Source organism: Pristiophorus japonicus, chromosome 17 (genome assembly GCF_044704955.1).
Source record: "Pristiophorus japonicus isolate sPriJap1 chromosome 17, sPriJap1.hap1, whole genome shotgun sequence".
In the NCBI taxonomy this organism is placed as follows: Eukaryota; Metazoa; Chordata; class Chondrichthyes; family Pristiophoridae; genus Pristiophorus; species Pristiophorus japonicus.
In genome coordinates this window covers 27,735,140-27,749,908 of record NC_091993.1, presented here as the reverse complement: position 1 = coordinate 27,749,908, position 14,769 = coordinate 27,735,140, and the positions used below count along the sequence as shown (strand labels likewise).

At 42.6% G+C, this 14,769-nt stretch overlaps 1 protein-coding gene across 8 annotated transcripts in view; it reads left to right on the top strand.

Annotated features, from left to right (window-relative positions):
- The window catches only part of map2k5 (mitogen-activated protein kinase kinase 5), a 246,290-nt gene extending 235,763 nt beyond the window's left edge, over positions 1–10,527 (top strand). For all 8 annotated transcript variants that reach the window (XM_070858527.1, XM_070858526.1, XM_070858525.1 and 5 more), the window contains one exon: positions 9,522–10,527. In XM_070858527.1, the coding sequence (XP_070714628.1) occupies positions 9,522–9,626 (105 nt within the window). In that variant the 3' untranslated portion in view covers positions 9,627–10,527. The remainder of the gene's footprint in view (positions 1–9,521) is intronic.
- The last annotated feature ends 4,242 nt before the right edge of the window (positions 10,528–14,769 follow it).

The window sequence follows — 14,769 nt, the reverse complement described above, 5'->3', positions numbered from 1 at the left end:
CTCGAGGTAACGAAGGCATGGATGAGGACTTCAACAGATGAGCTAAGGCAAGGACGGAGACGGCCGATATTACGGAGGTGGAAACAGGCGGTCTTAGTTATGCTGTGGCTATGTCGTCGAAAGCTAATTTCAGGGTCAAATATGATACCATAGGGGTATGATTCTCACTTTGGGAGATGTGGCCCTTGGCTAAAGGGATCAAGGGGAATGGAGAGAAAGTAGGAATGGGGTACTGAAGTTGCATGATCAGCCATGATCATATTGAATGGTGGTGCAGGCTCGAAGGGCCGAATGGCCTACTCCTACACCTATTTTCTATGTTTCTATGCAAAGGTGTTTCATGCAAAAATGTTACACATCCATATTCTAACATAATTTAAAGGCATAAGTAATCAACCACCAGTAAAATAGAGCAGCTACGAATTAGGTGACTGTACTTTACTGATGTCATGGCTGAGATCAGGAACTCATTTTGGGGATTTGGGAGACAGGCCACAATGTGTTTTCAAAGAAATTTTATTTTGTATAGCTATAAAATATATGGACTGTTTTCGGGAACCCTGTTTCTGTTAAAATTGCTGTAGGGTAGGAAGGAATTGGGGTGAATCCACCCTGACATTCAAATGTTCACAAAAAAATTATTTTTGTGCCACAATACTCTTCTTTCTACCAACCATTACCCCAACACTTACAGTTCCATACCTTGTGACTTTTGCCAAATGTAGTTGATTTGGAGAGGGAATGAATAGGGACTACAGAACTTGAATGAATAATAGAATGTAACATTATCAGTGAATTCTGTTTTTTTTTAAACTCTGCTGCTGAGGAAACCTTTCCAAATGTAGAATGTTACCCAAATCAGACTGACTTAAATTGCCATAAAATATCACACAAGTGGAAATGATTCCAGTTTCACACACAATGCTGTAAGACCGGATAATCAGACCCCTTCAAAATGGAAACATACCAGTGTTATTCTCTTTAAAGTTCCTTTAAGAGCTTCTGAGATTTTGTCGTCCTGATGAAACCCTGACCAGGAAGCATGCTATGCCCCCAGTCCTAATGTGCCATTAATGATAGGCTAATGGACAGCGTAATGTTTTTGGACCATGGGTTCATTACACTTATGTGTGCGAGGGCTTTCCACAATGTGCCCAAGGTCGCAATGCATTATGTCATGTACTACTCTCTTCATATCACACTCTGATGATCAGTATTTTGAATGCTGTATTTAAAAGAGACTAGAAACATGCTGTCTCTTTAAAAAAACAAGAGATTTTTTATAGTAAGAATTATTTTCTTTAGTAAAGCATCCTAGTCATCTTTCTCTTCGCCATAGGTGTAGATTGCATGAACATTATGTAAACATATCACTCAAAGTGCTGAAGTGATGTATTTGGTCATTTAATTCAATAATATTAAACTTGGGAGCAGAGTGATTAGTTTCATTGCAGTCCCCCACCAGCAGCATGGTGGGGTAAAGGTATTGCATACAGCCATCTCAGCTTTGATTCCCAATCTGTGCAGAGCACTACAATTAACCTCAGCACCCCAGGCTAGGGAGGGAAAAATGTAATCCAGGGTTCCTGCTCCTGATCCCTATAAAGTAAATCTGTTCTCCAAAGCGTGTGGGCTTAGTTGAAAAAAGAATTGGAGTCGCTTGTGAAGCCCCCAGTGGTTGAATATCCTGTTAACACTGACTTAAACCCGTACTTGAAGAATAGCCACTTGGACTATACCCGACACGAGTCAGTGCCTTCTGAAGAGGGGGGAAAAGTCATAAAAGAAAATATTTGTTACTGTGAAGCAAAAGAATTTGAGGGATTTATAGAGGCTGAGAAAACTGGAGGTCACCATCAAATTTATGAGAAATATTGGATCACTCAGTCCACAGAATATAATGGCAATCGATGCTTGCCTTTTTTTCTTATTTGTGGAGTGTAACCTTGTTCTGACCCAGATATTTCAATGTACGTCACATTATTTGTCTGCTTTCAGGAGTAAAAATGTTTGCAGAAAAATTGTAGTGTTGGACAGTGAGGTGGTCTTGAAATGTGACACACTCGCTTTAGGGGCAAGCCTTCCCTATCTGTAGATTGCAAGGATGTATGTGTGCATCCGTTTATAGTGGTATTTTTATTTCACAATTTGTTGGAACGGGTAAGCATAATCAAAATCAGTATAAAACTGGCATAGATTCTTCTGCATCGGTTTTTAGAAGATCTTTTGTAGATTTGTTAGACCAGAAGTGGGACCCGGCCCATTTTTCTTTTTAAATGTCTGAATGGCCTGTGTAGGGTGCTGTTAGCCTTGAAGTTTAACCTCTATTAGAAAGCACTGTGGGCTGCCAGTAGCCGAAGATTACCCTTTCTCAAGAAAATGAGAACTGACAAGTTGATTTTAAGAGGCCGGTTTGTCACTGTTTACCTAATTTTCAAAGTTGACACAGAAAATTAGTCTGGCTGGCACTCACACTGGCCTGCTTTCCAGTCCATTGCCTTGGCCCCTTCCTGCTGACCTCTTCTCATTCCAGCTAGCGAATGTCCATAGAGTGTCATAACATTTTCTTGCCAAATTCATCTGATTTTTTTATATCGTTATTGAAGCCTGCAAAAAGGCTCACTGCTAAGCTTTCCCTGTTCATCATCTATTTGAACGTGTCTGCAATTGTGCTTAGTTTCAAATAACATACACATTAAATAAAGGATTGCATGGAAAACTTACTGTTGTGTAAGTAATGCTTAATAAAATTCTGCTGGCTGTTTTGGTTCTTCTCACCATTTGTGGCAGGTTTAAATTACAGCAACGCAACAGCAACTGTAGCATGTAAATCGCAATAGCAGCAATTGAGTTAATGCCTCTGTGCCTTTTGATCTGTTTCCATGAGAGACAGTATGTTTTTTACTACATAACGGGGGTAATGGAGTAGTGGGGGAGGCACAAATAATTTAAATATTTTGGATAAAGAAATGAACATGTGGAAATGGGGTTACAGAAAACAAAAGAAGAGAGCTGTGAAGGGGTGGTAGGTGAGAGAGAGCGAGAGCAAAATAGAACCCACAGGGGTAAGCATTGCGAGTTCAGCTTCTTGACTAGACTTAGTATTCAAAGTTCAGTTTCAATGTCCATTATTCCTGAGCTTTGATGTATGGATCAGCTCACTATTGCTGTTCGCTTCATGACCTTTTACGGTGTTGTTTTATAATGGGCTCACATTAAGAGCAATGTCGGCTTATCAAACTCCAGTTGTTTGTAAGCATGTTCAGTAAACTAAGGTTTTAAAAAAGGTCCGCTTCTGTTATTTAGTTGGACTTATTACATACCTAATTGCGTTTGCTTTCCTTGGGTGAGGCTCTGCAACACTGGAGAGAATTAAGCACTTTAATTTTGTTTCCAGTGGCAGTATTAAGGTTTCTCAGGTCAGGTACACAATCTTCACTGCAACAACTGATTCTCATTTTCCCACAGTCTTCAGCCGAGACCTTTTGCAGGTTTCTTCTACAGACCAACTCCTCCAGGATTTGAGTGAGACAGTCAAAATTCCTCATAGGAATCGGCAGACATGACCCTTGCTGCTTTTTCGAACTGGGCTTTAAATTTCCAGAGATGAAGGGTGCTATCTTGGCTGCTAAAGCCATTTTAACATTTGTACTCTTGACGAGTGCAGGTGCTCAAGTGGCTGTGTTGCCTGTGTGGCCCATTATGTGTACAAAGCTGCTGTTCCTGATTTCAAAGTTACCCAGTCCAGGTACTGTAATTGCAAGGAAAGTACTGATTGTTTTCTCTTGCGGCTGTCTGCATTACCGTATAAATTGAAGGTAAATTAAGGGACAATTACTTTCATTATGTACTATGTGCCCTGCCACCCCCATTGAGGTAAGATTAAAAACAATCACTTCAAAAATCTGACTTAGCTGGGCGACATTCGAAGTTTTAATTTTCCCTCCCTAAGGAATGTGGCCATTTCACGTTTGTGCACTCAGTTGGAGGTAGCTGAGCTGAACTCAACCAACGAACCTGTCACTGAGCAGCTTCATGGGGAGCAATGGCCATCATCCTTTTCTAACCTGGATGCCAATCAAGAAGTGTCAAAGTCAGGAAACTTAAGTGCCACCCGGGGTGCACAGCAGTCCTGGAAGGTTCCCGACTCAAATGCTGAGTCTTTTCATTTCCTGTGGAGCTGCTCACTGACAGTCCCCCAGCAATCACTGCTTTCTGTACATCTTTATTTATTTGCTTTTGTTGCTTTTTCTTTAGGTAGTCTCTTAATTTTTTTTCTGCTTTCATTTATTCAGCTTCATAGAATCACAGAACAGTTACAGCACGGAAGGAGGCCATTCGGCCCGTCGAGCCCGTGCCGGCTTCCTGCAAGAGTATTTCAGCCAGTCCCATTTCCCCCGCCCTTTCCCCATAGCCCTGCAAAAATTTTTCTTTCATGTACTTATCCAATTGCCTTTTGAAAGCCTCGATTGAATCTGCCTCCACCACCATTTCAGGCAGCGCATTCCAGATCCTAACTACTCACTATGTAAAAAATGTTTTTTCTTGGTCGCCTTTTGGTTCTTTTGCACTGATAAACTATGTTCACAATTGAAAATGTAAACAAAAATGTCAGATTAATTGTGCTTTCTGAGTGTGAATCTCAGCCTGTGTATCAGGCGGTTCTTTGGGCTTCGAAAGAGTGTTTTCCCGCTGGCCCAAACCCAGCCCACTATGCTTTAATCACAGTAATTAAACTATCACTCTCCACTCCAAATACTGGAATTTAAAAAATGTCATGTTCCTACTCCTCCTCACAATATGTCCTTGTCCTTGTTGATGCTAATGGATCATCTCTAATTGACAGATGTCTTAAAGGTAACGCCACCTTGCCTGGCAATATAGCTATCAACAGTCTTGTTGCACAGTAGGATATCAGAACAGGTATCAGCAGATCCTACGAGCATGGAAAAGTAATTGTGTACCATTTTACCCAACCCTGTGGTATTTGTACCACCTTATATACTGGCAGTTTAATGCTTCAATTAAACTGGCATTTGCTGAGATATGGTGTACATTGCTCAGTATGAAACATTTTGAATTGGTTGCCAGGGACATGTATTATTGTGAATTCATCCTGTTACAAGTTTGTAGATGCTGTGCTGGTGTTATCCCAGTATGAATCCAAGCCTCATTTAATTTGCCACATTTGAAAACGAGTTTGAGAGAATAAAACTGAAAACCTAATAATTAAAAGACAAATGGGCTGGATTTTCGGCTTTACTGATTTTGGGGCGGTAATGGCGTCGGGGTGGTAAAGTTTGCGCCCGGCAACAGTTGCGCTTCAGTCAGCAAGATTCATCAACTGCGCCCTGAGTGTGGGGCGGAGCGTTAAGGGAGTTGTTCACCTCTCTTAGGGCATGATGCCGGCTCAGCAAGTGCAAATCCCTAGCTAAAAAGCCGGCCTCTGAGCGTTCTAAGAGAGGCCTGGGGGTGGGTGGGGAGGAAACACGAGAAAAAACCCACCAAAAACATTCTCAATAAATAACTCACGCCACCACAACATAAATCACAAAAAAAAACAATCGCTCTTATCTGAGGTTAATATTACTCGCCTCACTGCAGCCGATCCAGCTTGGACCGCCCGCTTTCAACAGGCGTTCCCACCAGGGGGCGTTCTACGGAGCGCTATGGGTCGGGCGGCAGCCAAAAATCATGCTGGTGTCACAACCAGGGACGTTGCACACCGCTCGCCTCTCCCGGGCACTCTACTCCACTCCCTGTCGATACCAGCACCAAATGTCCCGGCTGGGCGCTGGAAGCTAGTCGCCTGGGCACAACTGCTTTCGGCCGCCATTGCCGCCCCTCCGATGCGCTAAGAGGGGCAGCGGAAGACCAAATTTCCAGCCCAAAATGGCCTTTTCTTGTACCATATTATCAAGCTTATTCCTTCTGCATACTGTTATGTATGTAACCCTAGGCAACCTGTATCTTACCGCCACCAGAGGGCCAACCTGTTGGAGTCCCAAGGGATCCCGGAGTCCCAAGGGATCCCAGCATCCCTTGGGAGCACTGTATATAAGCAGGCCTCCCATGCTGTACCAGCACTCTGGAGTTTAAATAAAGGAGCTAAAGTCACGCTTACTCACTGTCTACAGTATACAGTTGCATTACTTTATTATGAGCACCTTGTACAATCCTCTCATCACAGATTCTACCTGACCCATTGAGACTCCTAAGCAATAGTTCTGCAAAGTTTACTCTGGTGCTCCCAAAGGTTTAATCGATAAGAACTCCAGAATGCCAACTTATCCTTGACATTCCTTTATATGCTCTTGCCCAGGTATCTTCCTTCACACAGCATTTCTGTGCAGAAGAAGCAGCCTGGTATAATGGAAGCTTTGAGACCAGATCAGAGAGCAAATCTCATTATAAACCAGGAATTGTGTCGCTAATTTTGTACAGTGTCCAGTCCATAGTGAAAACTTGTCCGGTAAATACGTTTCCTCTTACTGTGCTGTGCCAAGATTCTTAAAACCAGAGCTTTTAAAAGACAGGAAGACTTAAATTTATGTAGCACTTTATCATGTCTCAAACATCTCAAAGTGCTTTGTGTACAATTAATTACTGATAAAATGGAGTGACAGTTTTGCAAGTAAACTGCTATTGGAAATATGGTTGATTTATAAGCATTCAGTTTATTAAAACCAGGATCAACGTTTGTATCAATCTGATGGAAAGGTAGATGGCCCGCATGGTTAGAAAGCATCTGTGTATCAAGACAGAGATTGATAGATGTTTGAATATTAAGAGAATCGAGGGATATGGGGACAGTGCAGGAAAGTGTTGAGGTAGAAGATCAGCCATGATCTTACTGAATGGCGGAGCAGGCTCGAGGGGCCGAATGGCCTACTCCTGCTCCTAATTCTTATGATTTCTCCGCATGGGCAGTTTCCAACATTGGGTGGGCCATTGTGGAGAGTAAGAAAAGTAGAGGCTAGGACGGGTGCAAAATTAATAAGCTGTACCCAGCCACAGCCTGCTGCTGAAGAGCAATGATCGCATCACGGTTTTAACTGTGATCTGAAAGAAACAGCAAACCACGTTTGAGCAATATGAGAGTTTTTGCAGATGTGATTTGGAAAAGTCTAACTATTCTCTGAATGGATAAATGTTCCATGCAATATAGAGCTGGACTATATAGTCCAAGCAGGCCCCAGGTTTGACGTTCTCAGATCTCAGCTGTGGCAGCAGTTGGGGAACACCATTATCTTCTGTGTCCCTGGTATATTAGAGGGGGGAAATCAGCTAGCATGCCTACTCCTAATAGCTAGAGACCCACAAGTATGTGGGGTCGTCTAGTGCGGACAGGATCCAGTATAGCTGTGGTGATTCCTATGATTGAATAGCCCGTGGGTACTCATTGTCAAGAAGTGGAAGAGGATGGAGCACTTAGTACACTTTTTGCAAAATTCCATATGAATGATTTGTTTATGGAGGCCTAATCTCATGCAATTTTAGCATCCAGCAGTGAATGAGGCCAAGAGGTTCCTCACATTTGTTAAGTGATTTGTGAGCCTGATCATATTAACAGGAATGATGAGAATCAGACAGGTCCTGAAATTATCCTTTTGCCTACATAAGAAGTTATTTCACTGCAAAGTAATTTGTTGTGTGTGAAGTGCTTAAAGGCGTTTCTCCAGTACCAACAAAATAGAGATTATACAGTACTCCACGGGAAAACTCAGTAAATAGGATTTTTTTTTTTTCCCCTAAATGACTATGGGTTTAATCACCATTTAAATAGTTATTTCTTCCCTGAAGCTACCCTTAAAAAGGCGCTTAGTTCATGGAAAAAAATGTTCCCAGGCAAAAGCTTTCTCGAGAGGAAGGGAGGAAATTGGTGTGAAAAAGGAGAGAATATATATATTTTTTAACTTTTGACAAATTTCTTTGCCTAAGTTTCAGCCCAAGGTGGGAGGGAAGAAATCTTTATGTCCCATTCACCACATGACATGTCAGCAAGTGACAGAATATCTGTTCAGTATATGTGGCACTAATTGCTGTGGGAAGTGAAATGCCACTGTAATCACTGTTGCATCATAGAAAGAAAAGAAAAACTTGCATTTATATAGCGCCTTTCACGACCACCGGACATCTCAAAGCGCTTTACAGCCAAAGAAGTACTTTTGGAGTGTAGTCACTGTTGTAATGTGGGAAACATCATAAACATGATATCACTGCCCCCCCCCATGCTCACACGGTCACCTCCAATATACCCCAGGGTTCCATCTTTGACCCCTACTTTACATTTATATGTTACTCCTTGATTACATTATCCAGAAGCATGAGTTCAGCTTTCATATGTACATTATGCCACTCTGTGCTCCCACTCCCTTCATCACCCCCGAGGTTGGTGCCACTCTCTCCAACTGCCTGTCCAATATTAAGACCGGCATAAGACAAAACTTTCCCCAGCAAAGCCAAAGCCACCCTCTTCTGTTCTTGCATACCTCTGTGCACATTTGGCCTCGACTCCATCAACCTCGCTGGCTGCTGTCTTAGGTTTAGGCCAGAGTTGCAGAACCTTGGTTTGCTACTCAATTCCAAACTCAGCTTCCTCCTTCCCCGTCATCTGAATCGTTACCATGTCTTTCCCTTCACCTCAAGCATCGCCCACTTCCGCCCCTACCTCTCGCCCTCTGCAGCTCGAATGCTCATCCTCGGCCTTGACTTTCTCCAATGTTCTCTTTGCTGACCTCGAAAATATAATTCTTCCAAAACACTGCAGCCCATGATCTTGCCCACACCTCCGTTACCTCAGCCGGTTTCCCATGCCCCAACTAATTGATTTTAAAATCCTTGTTCTCACATAGCCTCGCTGCATGTGGCCCCGGAGACCTCCTCCAGTTTTCCGCACGCAACACCTGCCTATTTTGAAAAGCCTCCTCCCGCTTGTTCTCTTTGTGCTTTGTCACACACACCAGGTGGCTACTCTTTGCCCACCTTCCTGCGCACAAAGAGCATTATAGTAATGCACGTTGTCGTTCTGAGACATGCATCAGTGTTTTCCTTTCCAATATAAGACCATTCGACACAACAGTATATAAAACTTGAATCCTTTGCGACAGGAAATGTAAATAAAATTTTCTGTGGTGTGTAATAGAAGGTAATTTCAGCGACGCTGTGCTCCTGCTGTGGATCCTCACTTAATAGGAGCTAGGTCGCAGATAGGTCCCTTAATATAGGGCTGTTCTGGGATCCTCACTCCTGTCGAGCAAAGGTTCACACTAAGAGTGCATTGCTGAATTAGCATATTAAACTACAGGGAATGTATGTTTGTGTGTTTCCTTCTGTGGTTAGTTCTGATGCGGATTTTGTACATGGAGAAATCTGGGGGGCAAGAAGGTACACCCTTACGTGACCTTAATAGTTATCAGCTGAATTTTCAAATGATTCCTTCCTTCACTTGGGCGACTTGCAAAGTGACATGAGTTCTGTTGCATTCTTCCATTTTATTTTTTTATATCCTTTCTTTGCAGGTTCACCCATTTGTAGTGCAGTACAACGACCGGAATGCAGAGGTGGTTTCCATGTGGGTTTGCAGGATGCTTGAAGAGAGGCGCGCTCAACAGGGGATCCAGTGACCAACGTCGCCAGTGACTGTAGACAAAGTACATTATCAAGACAACACAATCTCAGCAGAGCAAGCAATTGTTTTTTTCCCTCCAGTGTTGCCAGATCAATGTAGCAGAGTGTTCCGTGACCACAGCACGCCTTATATTATCGCTCTCTGAGCAGATGACATCTGTAACTGTCCTCTGACTTGGCAGGTGGTCTCAATTACAGCCATCATGACATGATCTATAGACAATCTATGAGAGGAGTTAGATCGCAGGGGGTCATCACATTTCAAGCAGCGGAGTCCAGGAGTTTCACGACTAATTCGCTGCACCATTCATGTGTGCCCGTTTGTCCTGTGTAAGTTCTTGACACATTTTTCCCTGCTCCGGAAAGGCTGTAAGTGTTGCTATTCGAGAGAGTGATCCTGTCATTGGGCATGGAGGTATGGTAAGTATGGAGAGCAAGACGAGCATCTGCCATTCTCCACTGTTTGAAAACAATTCGAATTTTGGATTTTTACTTATTTTCCTGCAAATGCTTTACTGCATTTTGAATGCAAGCAAATATTGGGCCTTGAATTTAATGTATTCTTTTGTCACTTATTTTAAATAATTTGGCAATATTTATAACAAAACTCCAAAGCTATGATATGCAATTACAGTGTTTACTTTTTGAAATGGTAGTTTTGGATAAAATATGCACATTATGTACAGACTTTGTATTGATAAAATCAGCCAGTATATCTCCATCACTCTACTGTGCACTGGATTAGTCTGTGCAGCCACACAACTGCCATGCATTATAGTACTACTGTTCCTTTGAAAGAAGTTGCTTATTTTGTTCAGTAGTGTCCATTTTCTGCTGATTTTCCAAAACTTTACGTTAAATAAAATTGTTGGCAAATGCCCAATATTATCTCAAAAAATGAAATTCTAAAAAGTAAGTTTAAATTACTATTTCCTCAAGTCGGCTGCAAAACAAGTGCTTCGAGAAAAATGTGTACGTTGTCTGATATGGGCCAGAAGGATGAGGCATGGCAGATCAAAAAAAGAAAAAAATCTAGGTTCTGTATGTTCATTTACTTTGCGTGATATTCACCTTAGTGTGTCGGTTTGCCTTGCGTGCAGTTTTTGGATCAGCGAAATAGTGTATATTGCACCAAAAATTATGTATATCAGTGCTGTGCCATACACACGGTCCATGCTGACTAAGAAATAATTCATTTGAATTTATATTGCACCTTTGATGTCCTCCAGATGTTACAGCCAATGGATTATTTTTGAATTGTAGTTGCTGTTGTGTAGGCAAACGTGACAGCCAATTTGTGCATAGCAACATCCAGATAAATGAAATGGTTAATCTATTTTGATGGGGTTGGTTGAGCGATGACTGTTGGCTAAGGCACTCGTCTACTCTCCTTCCAATTCGTACCATGGGATCGTTTCCATCTACCTGAACAGGAAGACAGGGCAGCGGCTTAATGTCGCATTCAAAAGATAACCCCTCCGATAATGCAGCACTCCTTCAATACTGCAAAAAGTGTCAGCATAGGTTATGTCCTCAATTCCTGGATTGCGGCTTGAACCCAAAACCTTCTAGCTCGCCTCTACTGAAACCACTTTTGTTTCCATTATAATGGTAACTGGTAATATTTGCTGTGAATAGGACAAGATTTAAAAAAATTAAAATCTCTGAGCTTGATCATACTTTTCTTACTAAAAATGAAATTTAAGAGACTAGCGACACTGTGGATTAGCACAGAATTCACTTCAGGGAACCAAGTTTGAATCCAGCCCACACTTGTTCAATCAAGGTCTAATTTCTCCACTAGCTGTAAGGATGCTATGCACAATGAATTTAGGTAGTTTCATCCTAATAAGTAAGTTGACAGCAGAGCTATCTATGATTGGCACTTCATCGGCAGCCTCATATGCTGCAAGCAATGGTTGCCATGCAGGTTTAGGATATATTTTTGAGATTGGAGTTAAGACATTGTTGGGATTGTGTTAAGATAAGTTTGTCACGCTCTACTTTTAAAATGTCCTGGCTGAGGGAGATTACCTTCCGACGAGGGGGCAGGCATCCTCAGCGTTCTCCCTGTTGGTTAGCTGGTCCTGCATCGGTCCTGTGCCCCTGCTGCTGAAAAATCGGGTGGTCAGCCTGCTTCCAAATAACTACAACCGAATGACTCCCCCTCCACCACTTTTGATATTCCCTACCCTCTTCAGGAAATGCTTCAGCTAGGGCCTCTGCCTAGCTTGGCTCGAGATCGGGAACTGAGCTGGGATGAAGATCAAACCTACATCTTTTCACATTGCGTCACTCGAAATGGGTTCTCTGATGCTCATTGCTGTCATGACGGATGTCCACAGTGATCTCAGCAGTTGTGCGTGCGCCACTTTTTATATTAAGATCCTGATGAAATCTAGTAAATAAGTATTTGAGTTCTTTATGGCAGCCATCATAGAACAAGAGCTTATGTGGTATTTATATCAACAGGATAGAAGCATAGAAACAGGTATGTCTTTACAACAGATTTTACAGTACAATTTAGACCTCATTTCTACTAAAAGAAAACATTGTGATGAAATCACATTGTGATATTAGCATTAGAACACATTAATGGAATTTGTCCAATCTTTTGTCTTCGTCAGTTTCCCAGATGTTTACTATGGAATTTCAGGGCTACATTTAAAGCCTAAATCCATGTTATTTCTTAATTCACGTATATGCTAAGTTGCTTACACTACCTGATCTTGGTGTTCTGATTAGGATCTATCCACAAATAAGACAACAGTGCTAAGAACTTTCCACACGTCCAAACCCACAAAATTTGAACAGGACAAACCAGACAATTAAAAAAAACAATACACAAGACTCAGTTGCTTGGACTTCAAAGGTCCAGAGTCACAAATAGGACACTCCTGCATTAACACTTCCATATGCTAATCTGCATGCCTGATTTTAGCAGAGGTACTAACTCTTTAATTTGAAACCTCTCTTGAAATAATGAGCAAAGGAATTTCATATTAACATGATTGTATCCCACAGCACAATTTCACCCCAAGTGAGAAATATTGAGAACACCCTCCATTGGTGTCTTTACGTGTCTTGGCCACGGGGTATCTGCTCTGACCCAGATCAGTAGCAAGCCCCCTGTGACTATGATTGACCCCGGTGTCAGATTTAATTGGGATTAATATGCGATTTTTCATTATATGCAACACTAATTTCAGTGTGGAAAGAAAGAGGAATAGATGAAAATTGAAGAATTGAGAACACTATACTTCAAATTTTTCTTTTATGGGGCAGGGTGGGGGAAAAGAGATTATTTTTGGTGTTATGGACCTTTGGGGCAGAGCATTTAGGAAATTTTGGAGGTGGTGGAAAAAAACAATTTGTTTTTTTGAATCATCCCATTTCGAAGGTTCCTCTATGAAGCCTTACTTTCCTCCATTTTAGCATCCTGCGAAGTTATAAGCCAGGAAGATCCTCTCCGTTCTGGTGCGTTCTGATATTGCTGCACAGATACTGACTGGCTTGTTGTATATTTCTAGCTTTTGCAGTTTTTTTCCTTTTTTAATTTGGATCCTTACTGATTTGTTAATGTGTTCGGCCTGAATCATATTAACAGAAGTTTTATGAACTGACACACTGCAGAGTAATCCCTTTGGTTTATGTCACAGTTAATGCAGCTGCTCTAGTCTTTAGCAGCTAGGAAATCTGTAAATGGAATTATTAAAAAATATAGAACAGGTTATAGTGCCACTTCTCATAATTCAACACTGAAGTTATCTTTAAGAGAGCACTGCTTTATGAAAGATGTAATGTATTTGCTTCTTGGGTTCTTTACTTAAGAATTCATAGCAACACATTGCTATTAAGAACTAGTTGATTTCTTAACAAAGGTTTAACAATCACACTACACATTACCAGTTCATCCACCAGGCTCACAACCCATTATCATCATCATAGGCAGTCCCTCGGAATCGAGGAAGACTTTCTTCCACTCTAAAAGTGAGTTCTCAGGTGACTGTACAGTTCAATGCGGGAATTACAGTCTTTGTCACAGTGGGACAGACAGTGGTTGAAGGAAAAGGTAGGTGGGGAGTCTGGTTTGCCGCAGGCTCCTTCCGCTGCCTGCGCTTGTTTTCTGCATGCTCTCTGCGATGAGACTCAAAGTGCTCAGCGCCCTCCCGGATGCTCTTCCTCCACTTAGGGCAGTCTTGGGCCAGGGATTCCCAGGTGCCGGTGGGGATGTTGCACTTTATCAAGGAGGCTTTGGGGGTGTCCTTGAAATGTTTCCTCTGCCCACCTGGGGCTCGCTTGATGTGTAGGAGTTCTGAATAGAATGCTTGCTTTGGGAGTCTCGTGTCGGGCATGCACCAATGGAGCTGGTCAAGTGTGGTCAGTGCTTCGACTCTGGGGATGTTGGCCTGAGCGAGAACACTGACATTGGTGCGTCTATCCTCCCAGTGGATTTGCAGGATCTTGCGGAGGCAGCATTGGTGGTATTTCTCCAGTGCTTTGAGGCGTCTACTGTATATGGTCCACATCTCTGAGCCCTACAGGTATCATTACTGCCCTGTAGACCATAAGCTTGGTGCCAGATTTGAGGTCCTGGTCTTCGAACACTCTCTTCCTCAGGTGATCGAAGGCTGCGCTGGCGCATTGGAGGCAGTGTTGGACCTTGTCATCGATGTCTGCCCTTGCTGATAGGCTCCTGAAGTATGGAAAATGGTCCATGTTGTTTAAGGCCACGCCGTGGGTTATGATCACCAGAGGACAGTGCTGTGTGGCAGGGTCAGGTTGGTGGACGACCTTTGTCTTATGGATGTTTAGTGTAAGGCCCATGCTTTCATACGCCTCGGTGAAGATGATGATGGCTTGGAGTTCAGCCTCTAAATGTGCGCAGACGCAGGCGTCGTCCGCGTACTGTAGTTCGATGACCGAGGATGGGACAACCTTGGATCCAGCCTGGAGGCGGCAAAGGTTGAACAGGTTCCCATTCATTCTGTAGTTTAGTTTCACTCCAGCAGGGAGCTTGTTGAGCATGAGATGGAGCGTTGCAGTGAGAAAGATTGAGAAGAGTGTTGGCGTGTTGACGCAGCCCTGCTTGACCCCGTCCGGACGTGGATTTGTTCTGTGGTGGATCAGTTGGTCAGG